This window comes from Kryptolebias marmoratus, linkage group LG11, assembly GCF_001649575.2.
Source record: "Kryptolebias marmoratus isolate JLee-2015 linkage group LG11, ASM164957v2, whole genome shotgun sequence".
NCBI lineage: Eukaryota > Metazoa > Chordata > Actinopteri > Cyprinodontiformes > Rivulidae > Kryptolebias > Kryptolebias marmoratus.
The window spans coordinates 2,580,290-2,606,119 of NC_051440.1; the positions used below are offsets into that span (position 1 = coordinate 2,580,290).

Here is a 25,830-nt window from a genome sequence, read left to right on the forward strand (position 1 = left end):
TACTGTACAATTAGTTATCATATTCACTGTTAGCTAGATTATTTGTGCCTTGGTTTAGTAATATCATGTTTTAGTAGTTTAGATGTCCTGTACCTTTGTCATGTTTTAGCTTAGTTATCTTGTCATGTTCTGTAACTCTGTCTGTAATTTTGTTCTTGTGTTGTAAAGCCCTTTGAGTCGCCTCGTGCTGAAAAGTGCTATATAAATAAATGTACCTACCTACCTACCTACCTACCTGTTATCACTGTATCAACCTCACACTTTTCCTCTTAGATGAAAGTTTTTATCCAAGTTATAAAATAGACTTTAAAATACTATCATTATCATTATATTAACCATTCTGTTAGCTGTTGAAATGCTTCCTCTTAGAGGAAAGTCTATTTATGTTAAATTGGTCTATAAGGTTATACATCACTGACCGACTTACAGATTGTTAGTTTACTCAAAATTACCTGTCATAGTTATACCAATCATACTACTCTGTTATAGTTATATCAATCTTGCTATTAGCTAGAGTTACTTGACTGATGTTTTTAGTTCTGTAATTGCTTTTTGATTAGTATTCTTGATATTTTTAAATGGTTCCTCTTAGAGGAATGTTTATTCATGTTTGTTAGTTTACTCAAATGACCCATTATAGTTATACCAAATTTACTATTAGCTAAAATTACTTTTGGTTTCTTCTGTTATAGTTATACCAATCTTACTATTAGCTAAAATTATTTCTGTATTTGATTCTGTTGTTGTTTCTGTGTTGTAAAGCACTTTGGATTGCCTTGCTGCTGAAAAATGCTATATAAAGAAATTTTATTTTACTTCACTTCACTTTAATCTGACATAAATCCTGTACTGTTCAACTGTTTGAAGCAACATTTGATTCTGATCAACCTGAATGAAAGAAAAAGCTTTCCTAGCAGGAATTTCCTGACATCCTACAGTGAAAGAAAAAGCTTTCCTAGCAGGAATTTCCTGACATCCTACAGTAAAATCTAAGGGTCACAGAGCAACAAAAAGGTTTAATTTCTCTAGCAAAAGATAACCAATTAAACATGGTGAAGACAATCATCACGAAGTGAAGAAACAACTATAACAGTACGTGACCCCATGTCGCAAAATGAGTCACAATGAGGAATCTTTCAATATTGAGTTATTATTATTTTCAAATTCTCCATCTCAAAAGCTTCAGAATGAGACAGTTTGTTGAAATTTGGCAATTTACCACCTCGCCTGGCAACGAGCTGGTTTTGTTTACCACAGAGCCGGTTTGACAGCTTGATTTTTGTTGGCCTGGAGTGATGTCATTGAGAATTCCAGCTCTGTAATTAAAAAAAGGGAATCTCCAAACTTCACAGTGAGGGCCAATATAAGAGAACTTCCCAGCCCTATGGCAGCTGGCAGAGAGACATGATCACTTTCAAAGAACAATTAAAAAAAAGGGAGCTCTCTGAGGTTGTTTCTGGGATCTGTTGGAGCCACTCTTCCAGTTTGGGGGTCACAGCACCGAGTGCTCTGATGACCAATGGTATCACTGAGGCCTTGACTTTCCACAACTTCTCCATTTCCTCTTTCAGCCCTTGGTATTTCTCTAGCTTCTCGTGCTCCTTCTTCCTGATGTTACAATCACTTGGGACTGCTACTTCTATCACCACTGCTTTCTTTGTATCTGATCTATCACCATAGTGTCCGGTTGGTTAGCCATCACCTGTTTGTCAGTCTGGATTTGCTTCAAACCTCAGCCGAAGAGGTAGATAGCAGCACATCCTGAGCCTGGTTCTGGTTGTGGTCTCTTCCTGTTAAAAGGGAGTTGTTTCTTTCCACTGTCACCAATGTGCTGCTCAGGATGAGAGACTGTGACAAAGTGAAGATTCGACACAATCTGCTAAATAGATAACTTTTACTAATTTGCATTATATAATGTATGTGAATTTTCTGGTACAGTGCCCCATCTAACTCAAATATATATGTACACACCATGTTAATTATTTTTTAAAGTTTTATCTTTTTAAATATATACTGCATATACGAGAATCTACACAAACGTATTCAAATTAGTCCTGCAAGTCAAGCCGTCATTAGAGTGTTGTAGTTTCCGAGGATCCCTGAATGCAGCAGCAGGATGCAGCAGCAGCGGAGTTAAAGTCGCTTCACGGACACGGCAGAGAAGTTGAAGCCGAAGTGGGCTTCAGTGTGCAGCCCCCCACGGTACTCAGGAGTGTCCATCTGCCGCGGAGCTGTCGGGAAACAACTTTTAGTTGTGAATTTGTCGTCGTGTTGCAGCTGGCGCCTCGGTTAGACGGAGTTCTGCTTTCAGTCTGATGGAAGTGGGTGAGACAGGTCAGTTCGGCTCCATTTCAACACTTTGAGTCTTTGTAAAATTCAGAGTCTACAGAAAACTGTGCCGAGGGGCTGAACTTCACTCTGGTGTTTGAGGAGGACGGTAGAAAGCCAACAGGTATGGGTCGTTTTAACGAGTTACCGACGACCGAGTCAAGCTGAAAGGGTTAGCCAAAGTTACACCGGAAGTCAGGGGTATGAGCTTCAAAATAAAGACACAATCCCGCTTAAAAAGTAAAAAAAAAAACCGTGTAGTAAGATCAGTATGAAACCTGTGAATGTTTAGGCATAGTCTAGAATATTATTTATGTTTAAAGGTGTTCTCTAAATATAGCATATATAATTCTCCATTTCAGTAAATATTGCTTAAACATCTGTAACAAGCATTGAAGGGGACCTATTCTGCTTCCTTGAACAAATCAGGATAGGCCTGTGGGCTGTACAAAACATGCTCATTACATTTAATACACAAAGTCATTCTCAGATACTGAGATTTCACCTGATCAGTTCTGCCTGTTTTGAGATATCAGAATGAGCTGTTTTAGGGCTACATCACTTTTATGCAAATAAGCTGCTGTTGGTCACGCCCCCAAACTCAGTGTCCTGTCTCAAAACATAAAAACTCCCTGAAGGATTAAATGCTGCAGATCTGACACACATTTATATCGTTAATTATTCAAACTCTGAGGATTCTGACTTTGGGACAGGGGTAATAAGTGGGTCCGAAACCCCACTGATAGCGGGTTGGGACAGTGGTAATGTAGACACATGTTCTCATTGCAGCTGACAACAGAACATTTTCCTTTTCCAGCAGACATTGGTCACAGGTAAAACCAGCAGAGCTAACATAATGGTCTACTTGTAATGAAGTGGGTGGAGCTCCACTTGGGTTGCTAGGTAACAGGAATTGTGACAACAATCCTGAGGTATTTGAAACAGGTCGTTTTGCAGACACCAGAAAACTTGACTTGTTGCTATAAAATGGCTTTGTGTTTTGTTTTGTTTTTTGCGCTTGAACTGTTTCTAGAAGCAGTAGATACCAAAATGGAAGTACAAAAACATGCAAAAAGTGAATTTTGTATAACGGGTCCCCTTTAATGGTTAGAATTTTCTGTGGGCATTGCTGAACATTTACACTTTGTGTGTCTGTGGTTGTGAGTCTGATAATATCTGTTCCTTGTTACCTCAACCAAGGTATTGTTTTTGGTAGTGTTTGTTTGTTTGTCTGTCTGTCTGTGGACAAGATTACTCAAAAAGTTATCAACAGATTTTCATGAAATTTTTATGTAACCTCAACATGGTACAAAGAACAAGGGATTACATTTTGATGCTGATCCGGTCAAAGGTCAGGGTCACAAAATAAATTGTGTAGAAACCTAACTCCATCCTCACGGCTTCCCCAAGAATTCAGAGGTTTGGGATCAACTAGGAGCTATTCATCAAATGGGGTGTCAAACTCCAAGCCTCAAGAGCAGCTGTCCTGGAGGATTTAGGTTTTTCTGCTCCAACACACCTGATTCAAATGGTTTGATTACCTCCTCACCAAACCATCAAGTTTTCCAGGAGCATGGTAACAAGTCATCCATTTAAAGCAGGTGTTTTAAAGCAAGAACACATCTAAAATATGCAAGACAGCAGCCCCCGAGGAATCGAGTTTGACACGTGTGGAAGTCATCTATAAAAGCAGGTGTTTTTGCTGCTCTGGAGCATACAGGTGTGCATTAACTCAACGCCAAGGCGGAGAGACATCAGCAATGACCTTAGAGAAGCAACTGTTGCTGCCCATCAATCTGGGAAGGGTCAAAATTAATTTTCAAACTATTTGAATTCCATCATGCTACTGATAGAAAGATTATTCACAAGTGGGAAAACATTTAGTACAGCTGCCAATCTTCCCAGGAGTGGACGTACCAGCAAATTCACCCTGAAGGTCAAACTGTGCAATGCTCAGAGAAAAGAGCTACATCTCAGGTTCTACAGGCCTCAGTTAGCAGGTCAAAGATCGTGGTGAGATGTCCAGGTGAAAAGTAAGCATCTTCTCAAACTGAACCTGATCTTACCGCTGTAAGACCTAAAGTGTGTAGAGCGGGCCTCTTTTGAGTACCAGATGATGACTCATTACATAAACACATAATGTCAATCGGGGCATTAGTCATATTTATTTTTTTCTGACATTAGTTTTGATTAAATTTGGCTTGTTGGAATTTAGAAAATTTAAGCAGATTTAATTTTTTGTTTTTGTAAGGGTATGTTATCAGTCATGCTTGCTTTAAAATAAAATGCAGAGTCCATTTTAAAAGAGAAAACAGTTAATAGATTGTCCTCAGAACATGCAAAAACTGAGGTGTAAAAATAAACAAATGAATGGTTGGTAGGTAGACGGATGGGTAGTTCACAGGGCTTGTTTCTAAAGCTCTGTGCAGACAGACGGCATGTCTGTTGGCTGGTTTTACTTCCTGGTTTTCTAACTGCTCTGAAGCACCCATCTGGTGGAGGGTGTCACCTCCTTTCTCTTTTTCTCCCCCTCTTTCTGACCTGGAGGGGAGGGACCTGTTGCATCATGTCTCGCTTGTGTCTGTGCTGCACATTCAGGGTTACTTGTGAAAAAGAAGTGGAGTTACTGAAGCAGGTCACAGTGGGGGCTTTCACACCTACTTTGCATACACAGTTTGGGTGTGTGTTTGTGACCGAGTAGTATTTATAGTCATAGTTAGGATTGTGTGCAGCTGTGTGAATGAACTGACCATGATTCATATAGTGTATTAATACTTGTGGCTGTTGAGATCGCTTGTGTAGCTGCTTATTATTGAACTGTTTATATTGGACACACGGAGACAGTTACTGTAAATTCATTGTAGACTCACTGTAAATTCACTGTGAATTTGTTGTAAAAATCATTGCAAATCTACTGTTAATTTATTAAATCCACTGTGAAGTCACTGTGAATTTACTGTGAATGCAGTTTAAATTTATTGTTGATTCACTCTTAGTTTGCCTCAGATCTACTGTGAATTATCTGTATATTTACCAATAATCAACTGTAAATCCACAAAATTTACTGTAAATTTAATGTGAATACACTTTAAATTTAAGTTTTTCTGTAAATTTGCTATAAAGTCACTGGAGATTTACTGGAATTCCATTAAGTTTACTGTAAATTCAATACTGACATCAAGACTCAAAAGCTCACAATGCACGGAGGGTTTCACCCTAAGTCCAGCACCCTGAGACTGTACACTAAGAGAAAGGAAAGAGGCAGAGGAGTGGTGAGCATCAGAGCCACTATACAGGATGAAACATCCAAGATCCTGAAGTACATCAAGAAGATCCCCCCAGTGATGATCTGTTCAGTGAAGGTCTCAGTCAGCAGAAACACAATGTGGAAGAGGAGAAACAAGAGGAACCCTCATGAAAAGACAAGCCCCTGCACAGCATGTACCACTGACAGATTGAGGAAGTGGCTGATATCAACAAATCCTACCAGTGGCTAGAAAGGGCTGGTCTAAAGGACAGCACAGAAGCACTAATCATGGCAGCACAAGAGCAATAGAGGCTGGGGTCTATCATACCAGACAGGACCTAAGATGCAGGCTGTGTAAAGATGCTCCTGAGACAGTCCAGCACATAATAGCAGGATGTAAGATGCAGGCAGGCAAAGCATACATGAAACACCATAACCAAGTAGCTGGAATAGTGTACAGGAACATCTGTAACGAGTATGGACTGGAAGTCCCACACTCAAAGTGGGAGACTCCACCTAAGGAGGTGGAGATTGGCAGGGCTAAGATACTGTGGGACTTCCAGATCCAGACTGACAAACAGGTGATGACTAACCAACCAGAAATTGTGGTGATAGGTAAGATACAGAAGAAAGCAGTGGTGATTGATGTAGCAGTTCCAAGTGACTGAACATCAGGAAGAAGAAGCACAAGAAGCTGGAGAAATACCAAGGGCTGAAAGAGGAAATGGCCTCAGTGGTACCAGAGGTCATCGGAGCACACGGTGCTGTGACCCCAAAACTGGAAGAGTGGCTCCAACAGATTCCAGGAACAACCTCAGATATCTTGGTCCAGAAGAGCGCAGTCCTAGGAACAGCTAAGATACTGAAGAAAACCCCTCAAGCTCCCAGGCCTCTGGTAGAAGACCTGAGCTTGAAGTGAAAGTGGAACTGCCCATGTGGAACAAAGAGGGCAAGATGGGAGTTTTTATGTGTGTGTATGTATGTATGTGTGTATATATATATTTTTTTTCTTTGCACAGTTTTGGAGCAGATTTCTAGGTCACGTAATTGTTTTTATTTTTTAATGTATTACTTACTTTTGAAGTTTTCTTTCGATGTAAATATTTTTCTTTAGCTGGAGCTACTTTAACAACCCCACTTTCCCCCAAAGATTAATACAGATTCTTGTCAAAAATTACAAGAAGGCAGAAGCTGCTGTTATAGTTTGGTGGTGTAGCTTTTTTGGGAAACACTGTAAAATCCTCTGTAGTAGATGTAAAATCAACATTTTGAAAAGCTCTTTGTGATTTATGTTTAATGTCAGGCAGAGTATTGTTGGTGCATCATTATGTCAAATTGAATTTATAAAAATGAAAAGAAATAAATTGGTTTTATTGTTTCGTTTTCTTTTTGTCCCATCCCAAACTTTTAGATTTGGATATAAAGACGCCCCCCTCATCCACACAGGCTCTACTGGAGCAGCTCTTGAACCAGGAGCTGCAGAGTGACCCCCCATGTTTACAGGTCACAGATGACTACCAACATGCTGGCTATCAATCACAGGGGCCTTACTGTGGCCCCCAGGGGAACCCCAGAGCCTTTGACTGCCCCAGCATCCAGATTACCTCCATAAGTCACAACATTCACGCGGAGGCTGGCAGTAACTTGGAGGTTTTGGCAGCTGGTGGTGCAGAGGGAGGGTACTATGAGCCTTCGTGGCAAAGAGATCAGCTCTACCTGCCTCTGGATGCCTGCTATCGGGATTCGGCGCTCAGCACAAGTCCCTGCAGCAGCCTGTCGTCTAGGAGCTGGGTGTCGGACCTGTCCTCTTGTGAGTCTTTCTCCCATAATAATGATGACGTAGAAGGAGAGCTGCGTGATGCTGCCCTCCTCGCTCTGGGCTCACCAGGATGTGGAGGTGGCGCATTTGGGGTGGAGCTATGGCAGCAGAAGTACCAGCATCCATTAGCTTTCAGCCCAGTGTTGTCACCACATCAGTCGCCCCGGCAGTCACCAAGCCATTCCCCTCGCACCAGTATCACAGAGGATACCTGGCAGCACCGCCGACCCACCTCCAGGTGAGTCAGCTTGGATTCTTTCTTTAAACTCAGATTATGATGCTGGAATCTGAGAACAGTAACCACAGTCCTGCTTTAGCCCCTCACCAGCCCCTCACCAGCTCATTGCTGAGTCACAGTTAGTGCTTTATGGATTTGTTTCATTGCTCTAAGCTTAAATCACCACTAATCATTGCTTTCTTTTCTGCTTTAGTTTGACTCTATGTAACCATCAGTTCTTGTTTAGTCACATTTTCTCCTCCTCTTCCTTCTTCCTCCATCTTTTTCCCTTTCTCCTCTTTTTTCTTTTTCTGCTTCTCTTCCTTCTCCTCCTCATGCTGAATCAGTTGCCTTATTTGAGGGATTTAACAAACTCAAAATCTCACCTAAATTTGGAAACATCTTAAAAGTAAGGGAAAATTTTGATCTTATAAGGGTCTCAAAAATAGGCATGGCAAATTAGGTAAACAGGACCACCTATTTTGGCAATATGAAGATCTACTTTCACATGTCAACGTTAATGTCACTTTGTTGGTATAGCAAATAAAAGCAGAAATTTACCAAAGGACTTTACAATTCAGTCAAGTGAATGGGTAAAAAAAACAATAAGAACAAGGAAACACAAAAATCTTAAAAGAACAAGTAAAGCCAAAATGAAATACAGCAATGCATCATAAACCCATCAGCTCTAATTGGATCTGAAACTCTGCCTGAATCAAACACCAAGGAAAAAAGATGTGTCTTGAACACTGATTTTAAAGTCTCAACATTCTCAACAGTCTGTATATGAGGAGGTAAGCTATTCCACAGCTTTGGAGCAGCCACTGCAAAAGTCTGATCGCCTCTATCTTTTAGTTTGGATCCTGGAACATCTAATAGAAACTGGTTGGTTGACCGGAGTTCTCCTACTGGAGTGTAGATGTTAAGGAGATCACAAAAGTATAACAGTGCCAGATGGTTTAAAAATCTAAAAGCAATCAGTAAAATACTAAAGTCGGCCCCGAAACAGACATGAAGCCAGTGTTGAGAAGCCAGGACCAGAGTTATGTGTTCATGTTTTTAGTACCTGTTAAAAGACAGGCTGCTGTGTTCTGTTGGTTTGTAAGCGACATGAAGATGATTTATCCAAATCAACATACAGAGAGTTACAGTAGTCCAACTGAGAGGTAAAAAAGTATGAGCGACCTTTTCAAGTTCTTTAGTAGGGAGATATGACTTCACCTTGGCAATGAGTTTTAGTTGGAAAAAACTTAATGTCACACCTTTCTCAAGTCACGACAGAAAGATATTATGGTCCATGGTATCAAATGCAGCAGAAAGGTCTAAAAGCACTAAAACAGCAGAGTTTCCTTTAGGTAGACTCACCAAGACGGAGGTATGACCTAAACTCAACCTGAAGTTGGCCCTTTTGAATGAAAAATGCCATTTTGGGTTTTTATTCATGTTGTAATTGAAGGAACTTCTCCTAGTGTGTTGAGAGTATTAGCTTCAATCAGTCAGTATACTATTAGGCATGGGGGATTAAAAGTTATCAAATGCTTGAGCTTTTGTCATATGATGTGGGCTTGGCTAGACCTCCAATGACGCCATGAAACACAAAATCACATGCTTTACTCATGGGTGGTGTTCTCTGACCTGCTTGAAGATAACTTCAAACTTTATCCGATAAGTGACAAGTTGACATTACTTTTTTTTTTTTTTTAACGTTTCGACTTATCGCCAAAGGGCATTGTCTTGGAGGCAGGGCAAAATTTTGTCTTGATAATACACTTATAATTTCAATAGATTTAATTCAGTCTGCACCAAAATACCTAGGAGTAAGCTTTGACCAAAGCTAAACATGTGGACATGCACACAATTTGTGGGTGTGGCAAAACAGCTTAACAGTGCCCCCTAGAAATTTTCAAACAACCCTTTCCTTACTTTCATGTACAAAATTGAAAGTTAGTACATTAATTAAGCTCACAAGGGACGACAAAAAAGTTTATTTGGACGGCAAACTTCACCCGTGTGCATTGGTTTCCCACTGATTATCTCCTGCTGAAAAAAATTATGATGTTGAAAACTGAGAGCTTCTTGCCATATCGATGGCTTTAGGTGAATGAAAACATTGGTAAGAAGGAGCCAAATTCCCCTTCATCATCTGGACTGACCACAAAAACCTTGCTCACCTCCAATAGGCTAAATGATTTAATTCAAGACAAGCCCATTTCTAGTTTTCTATCACCTATTGCCCCGGATCCTGCAAAATTAAACTTGACGCTCTCTCCTGGCCATTTTCCCAATCCAGTGACCAAAGTCCTCGGAAAGTATTTTGCCATCATCTTGTACAGTTAGGATGACAACATGGGAGATCAAAAGTCTCAGGACTCAGAACCGGATCCTGGAAACAGACCCCACAATAATCTTTTTGTGCTATCCTCTATGCGTTCACAAGTTTTACAATAGGCCCATACCTCAAAACTCATTTTTTACCCTGGGTTAAATCTTTTTGGAGGTCCACCATGAATCATGACATGAAAGAATATGTCTGCCTGCCTAGTGTGTGGCCCAAGCAAGAGTGGCAAACACCCTGCTTCTGGTCTCTTTCAGCCACTACCTATCCTAGCCACCCCTGGTCCCACATTTCCTCAGATTTTGTTACTGGATTGCCTCCTTTAGATGGAAATAGGATTGTTCTGACCATCGTAGATCGGTTCCTGAAAGCAGTTCATTATTTGCTCTTATCCAAACTTCCCACAGCTCTGGAGACAGCTCAGTGTCTCGTTCAACATGTTTACAGACTGGATGGAATCCCTATAGATATTGTTTCAGATCAAGGTCCCCAATTTACTTCCCAGGTCTGGAAAGGCTTTTGTAATGCACTAGGAGGCACAATTAGTCTGTCATCCAGCTTTTATCCCCAACGTAATGGGTAAACCAAATGTCTCAACCAGGAGAAGTCTGCCCTCATATGTGCCATTGTCAACTATCCCACTTCTTGGTGTTCACAGCTACCTTAGATTGAATATGCATCTTAACCTCCTCCACTACTTGAATTTCATACTTCGAAGCATTTCTGGGCTACCAACCTCCATTGTTACCCATTCAAGAAGCCGAGGTAACCGTAGCCTCCGTACAACATCACTTACAATGCTGTTCTGGCATCAAACCAAGGCCGCAGAGCAGAATCGACAAATGGCCGACAGAAAGAGGAGCCTGGCCCCACAGTACTCTACTGGCCTGTCATCCTGCCACATTCACCTCAAAGACCCCAGAAAGTTTGCACCCACATTCATCAAACTATTTATGATAGAATCCATCGTTAACCCCTCCTCAGTTTACCTCATACTTTCACCGTGTATGAGGATCTATCCCATGTTCCACGCCTCCCAAATCAAACCTGTTGTCACCAGTACCCTTTCCCAAATTATTTTCTTTTATTGATAACTTATTATGATTGAAAATTCAGTCAAAATGTTGAGATTTGATAGAGAATAAGGGTGAATAAATTAAGTAATCTAAATATTTTTAATCGCTAACTTTAGATCTGGTGCCCTGTAACGAGAGCTTTAATGTGTAGTAAGATGTTAATGTTGTCTTCTACTCATTCAATATTTATTTTAAATTACTAAAGGTTTTTTATGTTTATCAATCAAATGTATTTTTTAAATGTTTGTGTGTAATTGCTGCATATTTCATATTTATATAAAATATGCTATATAAAATGTTTTATATTTTGCAAAAATCATGAATGAGAAAAGCACACAGATGTTGCATTAAATCTGAATAAGTTCAGTATAAGAAAAGAAATTACACATTTATGAAGGTGAATGATAAAGCTTTTAAAAGGTGAAATGCATAAATATCAACAATGGTTTAAAGAAAAATATTTTTGTATTTATTTAGCTGAAGTAATGCAGCGTTGCTCATGAATAGTGATAAAAAAATAATCCAGCTCTTTGTTTTCTCTGGCAGGCCATCATCCAGACCAACCTCCCCCTGTGGGAAGAGACGTCACTCCAGCGCTGGCCCTCGAGCTCGCTCGCCCTCCCCGCACTATTCAGCCAGCCCCACTCCAGGCGCGTCTCCACGGGGCAGTGTGACAGATGACAACTGGGTGGGAAGCCCTGCCAGCACCTCTGGAGCCCTCCTCATTTCTGGTTGCCAGGAGCTCAATGTCCCTTCCAAAACCAGAAGAACATCAGGAAGTAATCTGGGCCTCTTGGCTGGTGACACTGGTCCTGAATCCTACCTGGATTCTTGTAGAGAGGAGAAACAAGAACAGGGTGGCTTAGCTGAGCTTTTCCTTCCAGTTCCATCCCATTTCAGCTGGAACAAACCCAAACCTGGAAACCCACCATTGTTTAGGTTTGCATTATTACCAATAATCTATAGTCTGATTCTCTGGAATTCATATAAAGGTGAAGCCAAAAGGGAACATAATCCACCTTTTTACCTCCTAAACCCTGCATCATAGTATTTGGTTGTTTTTTTTTAACTTGTCTTCATTCAGGACACTTAGGTTTTCATTTTTTATTTATTTTTTAACTTAAAAATTATTAAAATTTAACTTACATTTTTTTATTACTTATTGGTTTAGTTTTGAACTCATAATTGTTCAAAAACTGTTGTTTTGTCTGTGACGTCCTATAAAGAGACCCTTGTGGCAGACCTAGAAGGATTTGCGGGAAGGATTATATATACTTTCTTGCCTGGGAAAAATCCCAGAAAGCTAGGGAGAAATCTCTACATCTATCACCACTGCTCAACTACTCTGTCATCTCTGAGAGATCTCACCTGGCCGTCATAGATCTCAGCTGGTCTCTCACAGATCTCAACTAGACTTCAGTGATCTCAACTGGTCTCTCAGAGGTTTTTAGCTGGCCCTCGTAGATCTCAGCTGGTTCCACAGAGCTCTCAGCTGGTGTCTCAGAGATTTCAGTGTCTCTTTCAGAGATCTCCACAGCAACAACTTTGGACACTGCTGAAAGATCTGACTGGCTGACATCCAATACTACCTCTTAGATCAGGCTATGAATAGTCAGAGCTGTGGCTCTGTCACAGAAGGTCACTCATTCCTCCATTCAGTATTTTTCTGTTCATCCTGGTTAAATAAGGACATTTTGTCAGCTGACCATTTTGTCAGATTTAGTTAGTGGTCCCAATGATGTCCGTCCTGTGAAAAGGCGACTGTTCAAGTCTTTATTTGTCAATTTTGTAATGTTGTAGATTAGTATTCACAAACCTTTACTGATAGAGAAATGGATTAATGAATTCCATAAAATGTTATTGTGCACATTGTAGTGAAAACAAAGAAAACCTATGGTCTGATTTCTTCACCGCAGCCCCTTGTCACCCCCTCCTCTGGACTGGCCTCTGCCTAACCAGTATAACCAGACTGAGCTAAAACTGGAGGTCCAGCCCAAGGGCTATCACCGGGCGCACTATGAGACAGAGGGCAGCAGAGGATCCATCAAGGCAGCAACTGGTGGACATCCTGTCATCAGAGTAAGTCCTGTTCACTAGTTCACTCTAACATCTGCCTGACCTTTCTCCTCAAAGTGTCAGATATGTCACAACTTCTCAAACATGTTGTTTGTTTCTGTAAAGTTCCTGTTTGTCTTAATGAAGCACGAGTCTGACTTCTGTTATCATGTCTCCCCTATTATTTCAGGGCTGCCACTCATTTTTATATCGAATAAACTAAATGACTGATTTTCCTCCAAAAAATTTAACTAAAACTTTTATTTTATTTTATTTTATTTTTAACAGTCAGCTTTGGCATATGCAGTCCATCCATCCATTTTCCTTAACCGGTGTTCTGTTCATGGTTTCTGGTCGTTTATAGTCGTGCAGGGCTCCGCAAATGGTGCGCGGACCTGAGTGAGCGGTGTAGGCATTTATACTTGGCGCTTACATCGGTGCAGTATTCTCCAAAAAGACGGGGAAGTACGTTGGTTGTCACATCAAATATGGTTGCACGTATTCAGGAGGAAGAACTGTTGTGTTTCTGGCTGTGATACAGAGAGGATGTTTAAACTTAAAGCATTCAGTTTGACTTTCATTGATTTATTTGCTTTAGTTGAGATTCACCAATCATAGGACTAATATTTCTTCCCTCTGTGGTCTATAAACACTCCTTTTTAAGGGCTGCAGCAGTAATCTTCTTCCGTGAGTTTTGAACCATTTGATTATCTTTGTGATCTCTCATAGAGGGATCATGTAAATGCTGATACAGGCAAACCAGCTCCGCTACAGCAGCAAAATTGTCCATTTTGAGTGGAGCTGGCACGCGCGGTCTGTGCGAACTTGCAAAAATTGGGACGTGCACGACCATGCGACGTGAGACCGTGCGGGGCCTTCACGCAGGGGCGGGGACAGCGCAATTGCGTCACTGTTGGCGTGGGCACCCTTGTGCGGTGATCAACGTGTTAAGTATAAATCTAGCTTTTCTCCAGCAGTTACTGTGCGAGAGGCAGGATACTCCCTGGACAGGTCGCAAGTCCTTCACTTGGACAAATGGAGACCAACAAGACAAATAACCATTCACTCCCTTACACCTAGGGATAATTTAAAGTTACTAGAACTTCCAGACTTCTAAAAAGTTACATACTTTAAAATAGAGCATAGTTTGGGGTCATTTAAGGAATGCGTCCTAAAAAATTATCGCTACCATACATGTTTATTAAACCAACTGAAATGGTCACAGCCACAAAGTGCCGCCTGTGTCTCCGCTGTCTTTTTAAGTTCATAGGTTTCTAAGTTTTACTGGAACAGTTGTAAAGATGGCTGTATTTTCTAACAGCCTTGGCAAGCTGCTTCTCAGCGGAGCAGTAGAACCAAAATGACTCCATTAAAGCTCACCGGCTTTTCCACATAAACACGCCCACAACTTCTGACCAATCACACAGTATTTGGCGCAAAGTTCGACCCAGGCCTTGTGTGGTGAAGGTGCGGATAAAGCTGCTACAAGAACAAAATGACAGTTTTTGTTATGCAACTAAGTGACTGAGAGCAGATTTCTTGATTTTTCATGGAGTATGACAACAGCTTTAGGCTACATCTTTGATCTTATGAAGGTTTTTCTTTAAGATGCAATAAGCCACACCCACTTTATTTGAGCAATACGACCTTTTAGGTCTGACCTCAAGTCACAGTCTTGAAGGTCTGTGCCAAAGTTCATAAAGATCTGATAAGCCATTTTTGTGTGAACAATTTGTTTGGTTTATACATCTGTGGCATTGTGCTGTGTGATAAAACTGCACATTTTAGAGTGTCCCTTTATTGTGGTCAGCCTAAAGCACACCTGTGCAATAATCATGCTGTCTAATCAGCATCTTAAGATGCCATACCTGCGAGGGGGATGGATTATCTCGAAAAAGAGAAGTGCTCACTAACACAGATTTACACACATTTGTGAACAATATTTGAGAGAAAAAGGCCTATTGTTTACATAGAAAAATTCTTAGAGTTCAGCTCATGAAAAATGGGAGCAAAAACAAAAGTGTTACATTTATGTTTTTGTTCAGTGTGTGTGTGTGTGTATTTGTGCAGGGGTGACTTCCACATTTTTAAAGATAATTACTTGTGCATGACAACTTATATTTAGCTTGGTATCTAGAATTAACATGGTGAGTTTCATGGTGATCGACCTTTGAACCTCCTTTACAAATTTCGCAATGTAGCCAAAAACATTTTAGCCAGAGATGGGCGTGACCTATATCATATGCTTTAGTAGAGTGCATGTAAAGTATGAATACAAGGCATTTAGTTGTGCAACTTAATGTTTAGAATCTACGAAACAAAATACAAAAATGGCATTGATAGCGCTCCCTATAGGTGGACATATCTGAGTATTTTTGTGAGTCACATGCCCTATTTACCATAATGTATATATTATCCTAGCACATCTTACGGTTTTAGCTCCAATATGACTTTTATTTACGGAAGAGAAATTAAAAGAAGAATAAAAAAATGGAATAGTTTCAATAGGGTTCCATGCTCTGCTAGAAGTTTGGAAACCGCGGGCTTGGACCCCTAATTAACTTTTTTTGCTCTGTAGAAGGAAACAGGAGTACCTGGAGAAAACCAACATGTGCATGTGGAGAACTTGCAGACTAACCACTAATCTAACCACTGTACTGCCATACCGCCCTTTACCTAAGAATAAAATGTAAACAAGGACTTATGAACTAAAGTACAAATTGCAAACAAAAATATGTGCGATAGAAATGAATTACCATACAAAATAACTTTAGACACCTTCAGCCTTTTATAAACCAGCTTGTTTGACAGTGAAACAGACGCTCATTTTATTTTATCCGCCATGATAGTTTTAAAACTGTAGCTCGACCAATAAACTAAGCCCGTTGACATGGAGAGAAACAATTGTCATTTCAGTTCAAGAAATTAAGAAGATAAACTCCATTTAAAAAATACTAATACCTGTTAGCCACATTATTTATTTTTCTGTCTGCAGTTGAATGGGTACAGTGAGCGGCCGCTCAGTCTGCTGTTGTTCATTGGCACAGCGGATGACCGAGTCCTTCGTCCTCATTCCTTCTACCAAGTCCACAGAGTGACAGGGAAGACCGTTACCACCATCTGCCAGGAGAAGGTGATGGGCTGCACCAAAATCCTGGATGTCCCTTTGCTTCCAGAAAACAACATGTCTGTGAGGTATCAGTTTGGGTATCTTTGAAATATCTTTAGATCTGAGATCCAAAGACATCATGATGAAGGTGCATGCAGCTCAGTAGTTTGTGCTAAAACCAGATTCAGAAATTACTGGACATGTAAAACTTCTCTAATCTCTACACTCAGTGTAGTCTTTTAGGATGATAACAGGCCCCTTTTTTAAAAAATTTATTTTGTATAATTTACACTTACATTAAAGTGTTTGTTGTAAGTTGGGGTTAAAATCTGTAGTAAAAAGAAAATGTTTGAGTCAAATTCTGTTATGGTCAGACCTGTGCTAAAAGGGCATTTTGGAGTTTCCTTATATATATATATATATATATCCACCTATAAGTCCTCCTTGTTTGTTGTGTGTTTTTGTTCCATATCAGGACAAAAACACACAACAGATACCACCATCTTATTATTTATTAAACAGAAACTAAGTGTTGAAGCTTTGAGTAAAAAAACTGGCTCCACCCCCTAATCCAGCAGCTTGCAGAACCTCCTTAAGCAGCAATAACGATCAGTAGTGATTTTCTGTAGGACTTTATCAGTCTCCCACATGGTGGTTTAGGAATCTTGGCCCACTCTTTTTTCCAGTGTTGCTTCAGTTCATTGATGTTTGCAGACATCTGTTTCTGCTCAGCTGTCTGAAGGTCCCACCACAGCATTTCAATCAGGTTGAGGTTCTGGACTGACTGGACCATTGCAGTACCTTGATTCTTTGATTTTTGAGCCATTCTGTTGTAGATTATCTGCTGTGTTTGGAATCATTGTTCTGCTGTATCATGACCCAGTTTGGTCCAAACTTTATTTGTCGGACAATTGGCCTCTCTCTGACTCTAGAATCCTTTGGTCTACAGCAGAGTTCATGGAGACTCAATGACAGCAAGGAGCCCAAACCATCAGCCAACCCCCGCAGTGCTGTATGAGGTGTTTGTGCGATACGTTGTTTGCTGCTGTGCATTATGGGTAAACATCTATATGTTGGACCTTTTATTCTAGAAGTCTTGTTGTTCCTTTAGATGAAACTTTACAAACCTAAGTCGTGCTGCCATGTTGTTTTTAGAGAGATTTTCTCCTGTAACCTTTCTAAACAAGCCAAACGTTTGACCTTTAACCTGCTAATTGAGGCCTGTAGAACCTGAGATGGAGCTCATTTCTCGAAGCATTACACAGTCTGACCTTTGGGGTGAATTTGCTGGGACATCTACTGAGAAGATTGACAGCTGACTTAAAAGGTTTCCACTTGTGAAGAATCTTTCTCTGTAGAATGATGCACTCCTAATAGTTTGCAAATGACCTTTGACCCTTCACAGCAGCTGCATCTCTAAAGTCATTACCAATGTCTCTCCACCCTGTTGCTGTGTTAACACACACCTGTGTGCTCCAGAGGAGCAAAAACTCCTGCAGTTTTTCACTCACAGCTTTAACTTTTTGTTTCATAAATAATGACTCGGTGGAATCTGTTGTGTGTTTTTGTTCACATGAGCTTAGATTTGACTAATTTTAGAACCTGGTAAAGACCAGATGAGTTTGATTATGTCCTGATATATAAAACCCATGTACTGAGAGAGGGTAAACTTTCCTTTTTCCAACACTGTATTGTACCAAAATGTATTGTGACAAAGCTCCTGCTTTTATAGATGTGGTCACACTGATGGTAAAAAGTAAATCAGTAATTGGTGACCTTCTTGCCTGTTACCACCACATATTATTATATATTTAAGATAATATAGGTTGTTTTTTTTAAATTAGAAGTTCTTTAGATTTTTTAAGACTCTTTTGCTGGTCTGTTTAAAGTCAGGTTCTTCTCTCTGTCTTGTTTTTCCTGCTTGTCTGCCTTTTCCTCTCATGTCACGGCTTGTATGCACCTGAAACACAGTGACTCTGCAGTCGTCGGGGGAAGTGGATTTTCTACAACTCACTTCTTGTTAGGATGTTTGTTCTCTTTCCTTTCTTTGTAGCCAATGTGCTCACTTTAGGCTAATACATGATACACTGATTGAAAACAACATTTTTGCACGTTTTTTATTTCATTACAGCATCGACTGTGCTGGCATCCTGAAGCTACGTAACGCTGACATCGAGCTGAAGAAAGGAGAGACGAATATCGGGCGGAAGAACACAAGGGTGCGAGTTGTGTTCAGAGTGGCTGTTCCTCAGCAGGATGGTCAGATGCTGTGGCTGCAGACTACATCTGTTCCCATAGAGTGCTGTGAGTGAATACCAGAAATTGTTTCACCTTCATTTAAGTTTTTCAAGTCAGTCATAAAGTAAGAATGAACCTAGTTGTTGTTTTGCAGCCCAGCGATGGGGCCAGGAGCTTCCACAGGTGGAGAGCTTTAGTCCAACCAGCTGCTCTGTGGAGGGTGAAGAGGAGCTGCTTATCTCTGGGTCCAATATGTCTGTTCAGTCTAGAGTTGTTTTCATGGAGAAAGGGCTTGGTATGACCTGTTTATGTTCAGAAGCATACAAACTTAACAAAAAATGTAAGAAAATTTGTGTTTGGCCTATTATTTCTATATTGTAACAAATCCTACTGGCAATAAATCTTATACCTTTGAAAAGCCTGTTTATTTCCCCTTAAATGGTGCCACATTTGTAAGGGTTGAGCTGCAGAGTTGACTTTGTGGATTGTGTCTATGAAAAACTTGACCAATCATCTCTGCCAATGCCAAACAACTTATTCTGCTAGTGACTCTTATCAGGCTCCTGTGTTGTGGAACCAACTTCCAGATATGTCTGTGAGGCTGACACCCTGTCTACTTAAAAGACCAGGCTTACGACTTTTCTCCTTTTTGATAAATCCTATAGTTAGGGTTGACTTTGGTTTCCTGAGCTATCCCTTGGTTTATGCTGCTATAGGCTCAGACTGCTGGAGGACAAATTGACCACATTTCTTCACTCTGCTGCTCTTTATTCACTCTACTCTCCATGTTTGTATTTGTTATTATTTTTTTCATTAACATGTGTTTTCTTTCTACCTGGACCAGTCATTCTGCATTTCTGTCTCTTTCCTCTCCTCCTAAACCCCAGCGGTTCATCCTGAGCCTGGTTCTGTTTCTGTTGGAGGTTTCTTCCTGTTAAAAGGAAGTTTTTCCTTTCCACTGTCACCAATGTCCTGCTCAGGATGAGAGACTGTGATGTAGTGAAGAGTTGATGCCATCTGCTGGCTTCTTTAGATAGATAACTTTTACTAATTGTCTCTTTCTAATGTATGTGAATGTTTTTGTACAGAGCCCTGAGACAACTTTTATTGCGAAATGGTGCTATATCTATAAAATTAATTAAATTGAAAGAAATAATTAACCAAACACAAATTTACTTACTTTTTGTACTTAGTTTATTAAATTGACATCAGAGCTTTGTTACTGTGATTTATGAGTGTTTTGTTCCCTCAGATGGAAGATTGCTGTGGGAAATGGATGCCAGAGTTCTGTCAGAAAAAAGCAATGACGTAAGAAATATGTCAAGACCAAAAAGAAGTTCTTATGAAAAAAAAAGTTTATCAGCAGAAATAATTATTTCTAAAACATTCAAAATGTACAAACGGAATAGGAAATTGTGGCATATTTAAAACACACATAGTATTGAAAAACTACCTGAGGTTTCAGAGGTTCAGCCAGGAGCTGCTGATCAAATACTCATTATTAGTTACTGGTATTATCATTATTATTTCATCTTTGTGAACTTATTTACATCTGTTTGTTCCTCACAAATACTTCATTTTGATATGACCCCCCTCCTCCAAACCACATCCACCTTAAAATTGTGACTAATGAGTATCTCATCAAAATTGTGTTTTTAATTACGATCACATTTAAAACTCCATGAGTTTGATGCCCTCCTTTCATAAAGTTTTGATTTTACACAAGTTTCTGATGTTTCTACTACACTCAGAATTAGGAGGTAATGAAAAATCTAAAGAATAGTCTGGGGCCTAATAACTAATTTCATCTTTAGACCTGAGTTTGGAACAGATCAGCTGTAATGTGACCATAGGATATGATGTGAATATTTAAGGTTTTTGGCTTTTAAACCCCAGCATGCATAAACACTTGTGTTTGAGATAAAGATTTCTGAAAACATACACACCTGTTAATTTTGTCTTTTAGTCCAGGATTGTGGTGGTGGTCCCTCCTTACAACAAGAAGACAGCATCCCCTGTTCAAGTCCAGTTCTATGTCTCAAATGGGAAAAAAAGAAGAAGCCTAACGCAGAGCTTCACCTTCTTGCCTGGAGTCAGACATCAGCACGCTGCTGATACAGCAGTGAAGCAGGAGCTTTGGGGGGCAGACCACATCCTCTACCAGTCGCAGTCCCAGGACGGGGCGCTCGGGCCAGATGTGGTTTCCTATGCTTCCTGTTCTCATCTCCACCATCCTGCTTCCTCCACCCTTCCTCTCCAGGTATCAGTAATGTTTCCTCAGACATCTTCAGCCCCAAATCACACCCTGACCTCACTTCAGAAACAAGAGCTGATCCATGCTCAGGCCTCCGCTTCCCCCGTCCAAATCCTCAGTGCCCCTTGCTCTGTGCCTTCTGGTGGACCGCTCAGGAAACCACCTTTAAGTTCCAATGATCCCTTTAGAACTCTTGGTGACTCCCAAAAGGAATCCTTGGCTTTGATCCCAGGAGAACTGGTGAGTATCAAACAAGAGCCAGAGGAGCAGCCTAACCTGGGATCCCTTGGCCTTCAAGAGATTACGCTGGATGATGGTAGGCAGCTATATTTCTACAAACTCTAAAACCTTTATCAAAACACTTTCATACACATTAACCTGCATGTTTTAAGCACTCACAATGAAGCCAGAGATCTTCTCAATCTCCCTTTCAATGATGAGAAGAAACAAAGAAAAAAAAACAAAAATATAATAAGAAAAGACCTTCAGATGTGGGGGTGTCCTGAGTCCTGATGTTTTTGGTCTGTGGGAGGAAACAGGAATACACAGAGAAAACACTTGTTTTGGCCGTGCTACACAGAAAGGCCAGGAGGCAAACCTGCGACCTTCTTGCTGTGAGGCGACAGTGCTAACCACTGCTCCGCTGTGCTGCCAGGTCTATATAATAATAGTGTAAAATATCTGATACATTAAATAGGTAGCAAAAAACTAGATTAGACATTTCATTTAAACATAGTAAGCAAGACATAGACAAAATAGATCTAAGTTTTATATACAAAGTTTATAAGTATGATTTGTCTATATGTTTATAGACAGTTTAGAAACAAAATAGGCAAGGTTTATGGACAAATAATGTATTTAAGTTTATAGACAAAAAATGTCTTTAGTTTGTAGACATAAGTGATGGACAATTATTTTCTATAGGCTCATTCGCAGATTTTGTCTACAAGTTTATGGACAAATTGTTCACTGACATTTTCTTGTGCATTATTAGTTGTAGACTACAGTCTGTATACAGATGGTTTATTCCCATGTTTATGTGAATGAGTAATATGGTATAATATTATATTTTAACCAATTCACAGAATGCTGCCAAAATATATGGACAAATGATCAATTCAGTGCATATCAGTGTTTTTTTCTGTTATCATGTATAGCCCAATTTTCATGAATAAAATAGATTCTTCTAAATTAAATATAAAATTTAGTATTTTGAAAACTCAGGCATTTGTCTTTAATGAATAAATATATTTATTTATCCCTGAGGGAAATACATTTGCAGCAGCAGACATAAAATGAATTTAATTTTATGACATAACATAAAAACATCCATCCATTTTCTTTACCCGCTTCTCCTTTCTTGGTCGCGGGGAGCTGGTGTCTGTCTCCAGCAGTCACAGGTTGGAGGAGAACCTGTGACCTTCTCAATGTGAGGTGACAACTCTAACCACTGCTGCACCGTGCCACCTCATAAAAATATAGCAATCAGACATAACATTAAAATAATGTTGATCTTTTCCATAAAAATGAGCAGTGAGGTGGAAAACATTCTGAATGAGTCTGTTGGTTACACAGAGAAGGTATTAAACAACACCTGGGTAAGGAAAACAGGACAGCTGTCACTAAAAGACAAAATAGGTTTTTTTACAAACTGGATTTATATGTGCATTCTTCCTGTTTGTTCAGAGACAGCGATGATAACTAAAATCTGTCATGTAAAAAAAATATTCCACACAAAGTATCCAAGCACTAAAACCTAAACTCGGCTTTGAAGAAAACTGAAACGTGCTGAGGACAAAACCAGAAACCCAGAAGCACGCAATAATGCTTTTTGAACCGATTTTAGTTTTCTGCTTGTGTTTTTTGTTGTAGTGAACGAGATCATCGACAGGGACATCGGCAGTCTGAGCAGCTCAGAACTGGACCAGTTCCACCAGTACAACTGGGACGACGAGTCCAGCACCCAGGCCTTCTGCAGAGACCTCCAGTAGTCCATCTGATGCTCCGAACTGATCTTGAAGTGCCTGAAAACCTTTAACGAGTCTGTGGGCTCATTTCAGCAGGGTACCACAGTGTTTGTCTCAGGAATTTTCTAGCAGAACCTCACAGACCAGCCAAAGATCTTCACTCCTCATGACTGATTTGGAAAACGTGAAAAAAAAACCCTGTATTTAGACTTTAATATAAACGGTCAGTTAAAGTTGCACAGAAATAACATTTGATAGTTTTTATTGAAAATAATGTTTTGGATACATCAGGTGGTTCTGGTCCTGTAAAAAGCGATGCCTGCATGTTTTAGTTTTACATGATTTTGCTGAACCACGTTAATGATCTGAACTGGTGTGAAATGTAAAAACTTAGAAAAAAAAATATTGGCTGTTGTGTTCAGAAATACTTTAATGATAAAATGAAACACTGTTATCAGTCGTTCCACTGAAAGCATCCCCGACTCTTTTCTTTAGAGGGAAACTGAAATCTCTTTGGTGTCCTGTTGGGTCATTTAAAGAGCTGCTGGTCCGGGTCCGCCTGAACAAAGCAGAACTCTTGCACAGCCGAGTCTGAGCCGGAGGTCCAGCAGCTGTTGGCGCACGTGTAAACCAACACGGTCCCGAACTCCAGCTCCGTTTCTGAGCCACCGTCCTTCCTCTGCAGCAAGCTGACTAAAGCAGGCATCAGCTGCAGCTCGAAGGTTCTGGATGCTCCACAGGAGCTGCACGATGGAACCAGCCGAGCCATGTTGGATGGGGGCTTGGAGATGAAGAGGGGGGTCCCACCCCGACAGTACCGCAGGATCTGCTGCGGGCACACCAAGATGGTCTTCATGAACCTGGAGAAAACGGCGTCCCCGTGTCGAGCTCTAGTCTTCTCGTACTTCTCGTCTTCGGCGCTGCGGCCCCCCTCCAGCCCCCCCGCTGCCACCCCCTCCCTCTTCTCATACTCCCTGAGCAGCTCCTGGGCGTGGTCCAGGTCTTCGTCGTCTCCACACAGATCGGACTCCTCCACCACACTGATGAAGAAAGGACGGTAAATGTGGATGTCTTTTGGTTCTGCCAGGCTGAGGTCCTGAAGTCCACGGCTGACATCCACCTGACTGACTGGAAGGACCACGAAAAACAGCATTACACCTGAGAATCACCCGATACTCTGTAGAAAGCCATCCCGTCAAAAATGTTCAGCTGAGTAATGCTTCCTGAAACAAAAAACAACCATTCTTTGGGATGCAGGTCACTTTTCATGCCAAGCTTTTACACAAAACCTCTAATATGATTAGGTAGAGCTCAGAGTATGGGATAGAAATCAGTCTCAGCTACTACCACACCAAGTGTTAGGTCAATATATATCAAACTGACTAAGTTAGTTAGTTAGACATTAGATGTACATTAAGGTTTTATTACAGTCAGTCCAATAGTTTTAATTGTTCTTAATTTGTTTATTTTAACATTTTCATGGACGAAAGAAAAGGAATGCTGTCATCTTTTGCACACAAATCATAAGTTTTTTATGACAATCACGTCACATTTACAGTAAAATGAATATATTTCAGCATCAAAAATGGCTTAAAAATTGAAGAACTTTTTTTAATTGAGCCTGTTAAAGTAAGGAATTTTAAAATAGGGAAATGTAACGACACACTCATGGGCAAACCATTTAGTCTCGTTGCTTTCTGATCACAAGATGCTGCAGATCAAATACTAAAGAAAAATAAAAGGCCTCGCATTCCTTGAAAGAAAACGCCAACGCCTTGCAAACTCATCATAATCAGAGTATGTGTTGCACTCTCACCTACATCAAATTTTCGCTATATTATTTGTTAAATTCACTTAGATGTAGCCATTTTTTTCTTGTTGTCTAAGGTTAAGTAGCCATCTTTGAATAAACTTAGCTTTAAAATGTCAAGATTTTGGAATCAAGCTAAAATCATTCCAGGGCTTAAAATATCTGCTGCTGACGGGTCAGAGACCTCCAGAGGTCCAGGGAACTCCATGTTTTTTGGGGGTTAGAGTTGATTTGTTGGTCCACTCAGCTGTGATGGGCATCTTGTGTATCAATGTTATGATTACACAAGAATAACTAAGTAGTAATTGTTTTGATTGTACAGTCTAGATTTTGGAGTAGTGACTAATACATCTGAGTAGTTTCCATGAGTTTAAAGTAAACCCTGATGGGTCACAGACAGTAAACTCAGGTCAGAGTTAAAAACTGAACTCCTCTCACTTTAAATCAAAAAAAAAAAAATCCTTTCAGTGTTTTTAATGTAAAAGATTTAACCCACTCAGTAAAACCTACCCTCTGTCTGAGGAGCTGCTGCCTCCGCCTGGACCTGGACTACTTGCTTCTCACTCCCCCATCCATCAGCCTCCATCCCCCAGTCATCAGCGGACTCGCACCAGGCCGTGGCCGGCGGAGCAGCCTCCTGAGGCGGGGCGGGCCGGCAGGGAGCCTCCGCCGCCTCCAGAGTCTGGGAGCGGAGCACCGACCAGGACTCTGACAGTCCGCTGCAGTCCGACCGGGGGCACGCGAACAGGTGCAGGTTTCTGTGGTACGGCGAGGCCTCCAGAGGGCAGTACACCTGCACCAGGTGAGCTGACGGAGTTCCGCACACACCACAGCGGGGGAGCTGCCGCGAAATGAGCGGCGGCCAGTCTGGCTCACCCCCGACTTTGTTGGTCAGAAACGACGTCTGGTGAGAGCCCACCGGTCCGTCCGTCAGCCCGATTAGACTGTCCGGAACCCGGGAGGCCATCTCAAAACAGAGACAGCAACAGTCCGTGTCCCGGGTTGTGTCCTGGTCTGTCACATGTAGGAAGTACTGAAGAGACCGGATCGTAGACATGTTCGACTTGGGACCGGACTCAGCGACCCCTTCCTTTCGGTCCCAGCTCCTCGTCCAAAGCACAGCCGTTCACGTCCTAAAACTTTTGTTTCTAATCATTTAAGTCACTTAACTTAAAAACAGAAGGTGAAAAAAAATTTAAAGCCACAAAATTGACTTTGCAAACAAAGGTTCCTACCGGAACTAAAGATCAAGCCATCGGAACAAAACACCAATTTCCGTTTGTGGGGGGAGTATGTAATTTTCTTTTTTTAACAGACAACTGAATTTATACTAGGTTTAATAAAATTTAAAAATGAAAAAAAAAAAAAAAAAAAA

General features: G+C 40.7%; 2 protein-coding genes and 1 long non-coding RNA gene across 4 annotated transcripts in view; 1 reads left to right on the forward strand and 2 right to left on the reverse strand.

Annotated features, from left to right (window-relative positions):
* The window catches only part of LOC119617464, a 1,222-nt gene extending 936 nt beyond the window's left edge, over positions 1-286 (reverse strand). Inside the window, exon 1 of the long non-coding RNA XR_005233742.1 lies at positions 236-286. This is a non-coding gene — a long non-coding RNA (uncharacterized LOC119617464). The remainder of the gene's footprint in view (positions 1-235) is intronic.
* Positions 287-2,103: 1,817 nt separating this feature from the next.
* Positions 2,104-23,113, forward strand: LOC108248250 (nuclear factor of activated T-cells, cytoplasmic 3). 2 transcript variants are annotated; one of them, XM_017436898.3, is made up of 10 exons: positions 2,104-2,334; positions 6,987-7,632; positions 11,569-11,961; positions 12,939-13,101; positions 16,073-16,272; positions 18,318-18,490; positions 18,579-18,719; positions 19,677-19,732; positions 20,391-20,994; positions 22,551-23,113. In XM_017436898.3, the coding sequence occupies exons 1-10, from the start codon at positions 2,316-2,318 to the stop codon at positions 22,667-22,669; spliced, it is 2,514 nt and encodes an 837-aa protein (XP_017292387.1). In that variant the 5' UTR covers positions 2,104-2,315; the 3' UTR covers positions 22,670-23,113. The 2 variants fall into 2 exon arrangements, with proteins under 2 accessions (XP_017292387.1, XP_017292388.1); XM_017436899.3 differs by having other exon boundaries at positions 20,391-20,684.
* On the reverse strand, positions 21,209-25,575 carry pdcd2l (programmed cell death 2-like). Its single transcript, XM_017436900.3, has 2 exons — positions 24,966-25,575; positions 21,209-23,773 (listed from the first exon to the last, which is right to left on the reverse strand). Exons 1-2 carry the CDS (start codon positions 25,510-25,512, stop codon positions 23,175-23,177), a joined length of 1,146 nt encoding a protein of 381 aa, XP_017292389.1. The 5' UTR covers positions 25,513-25,575; the 3' UTR covers positions 21,209-23,174.
* Positions 25,576-25,830: the final 255 nt, after the last annotated feature.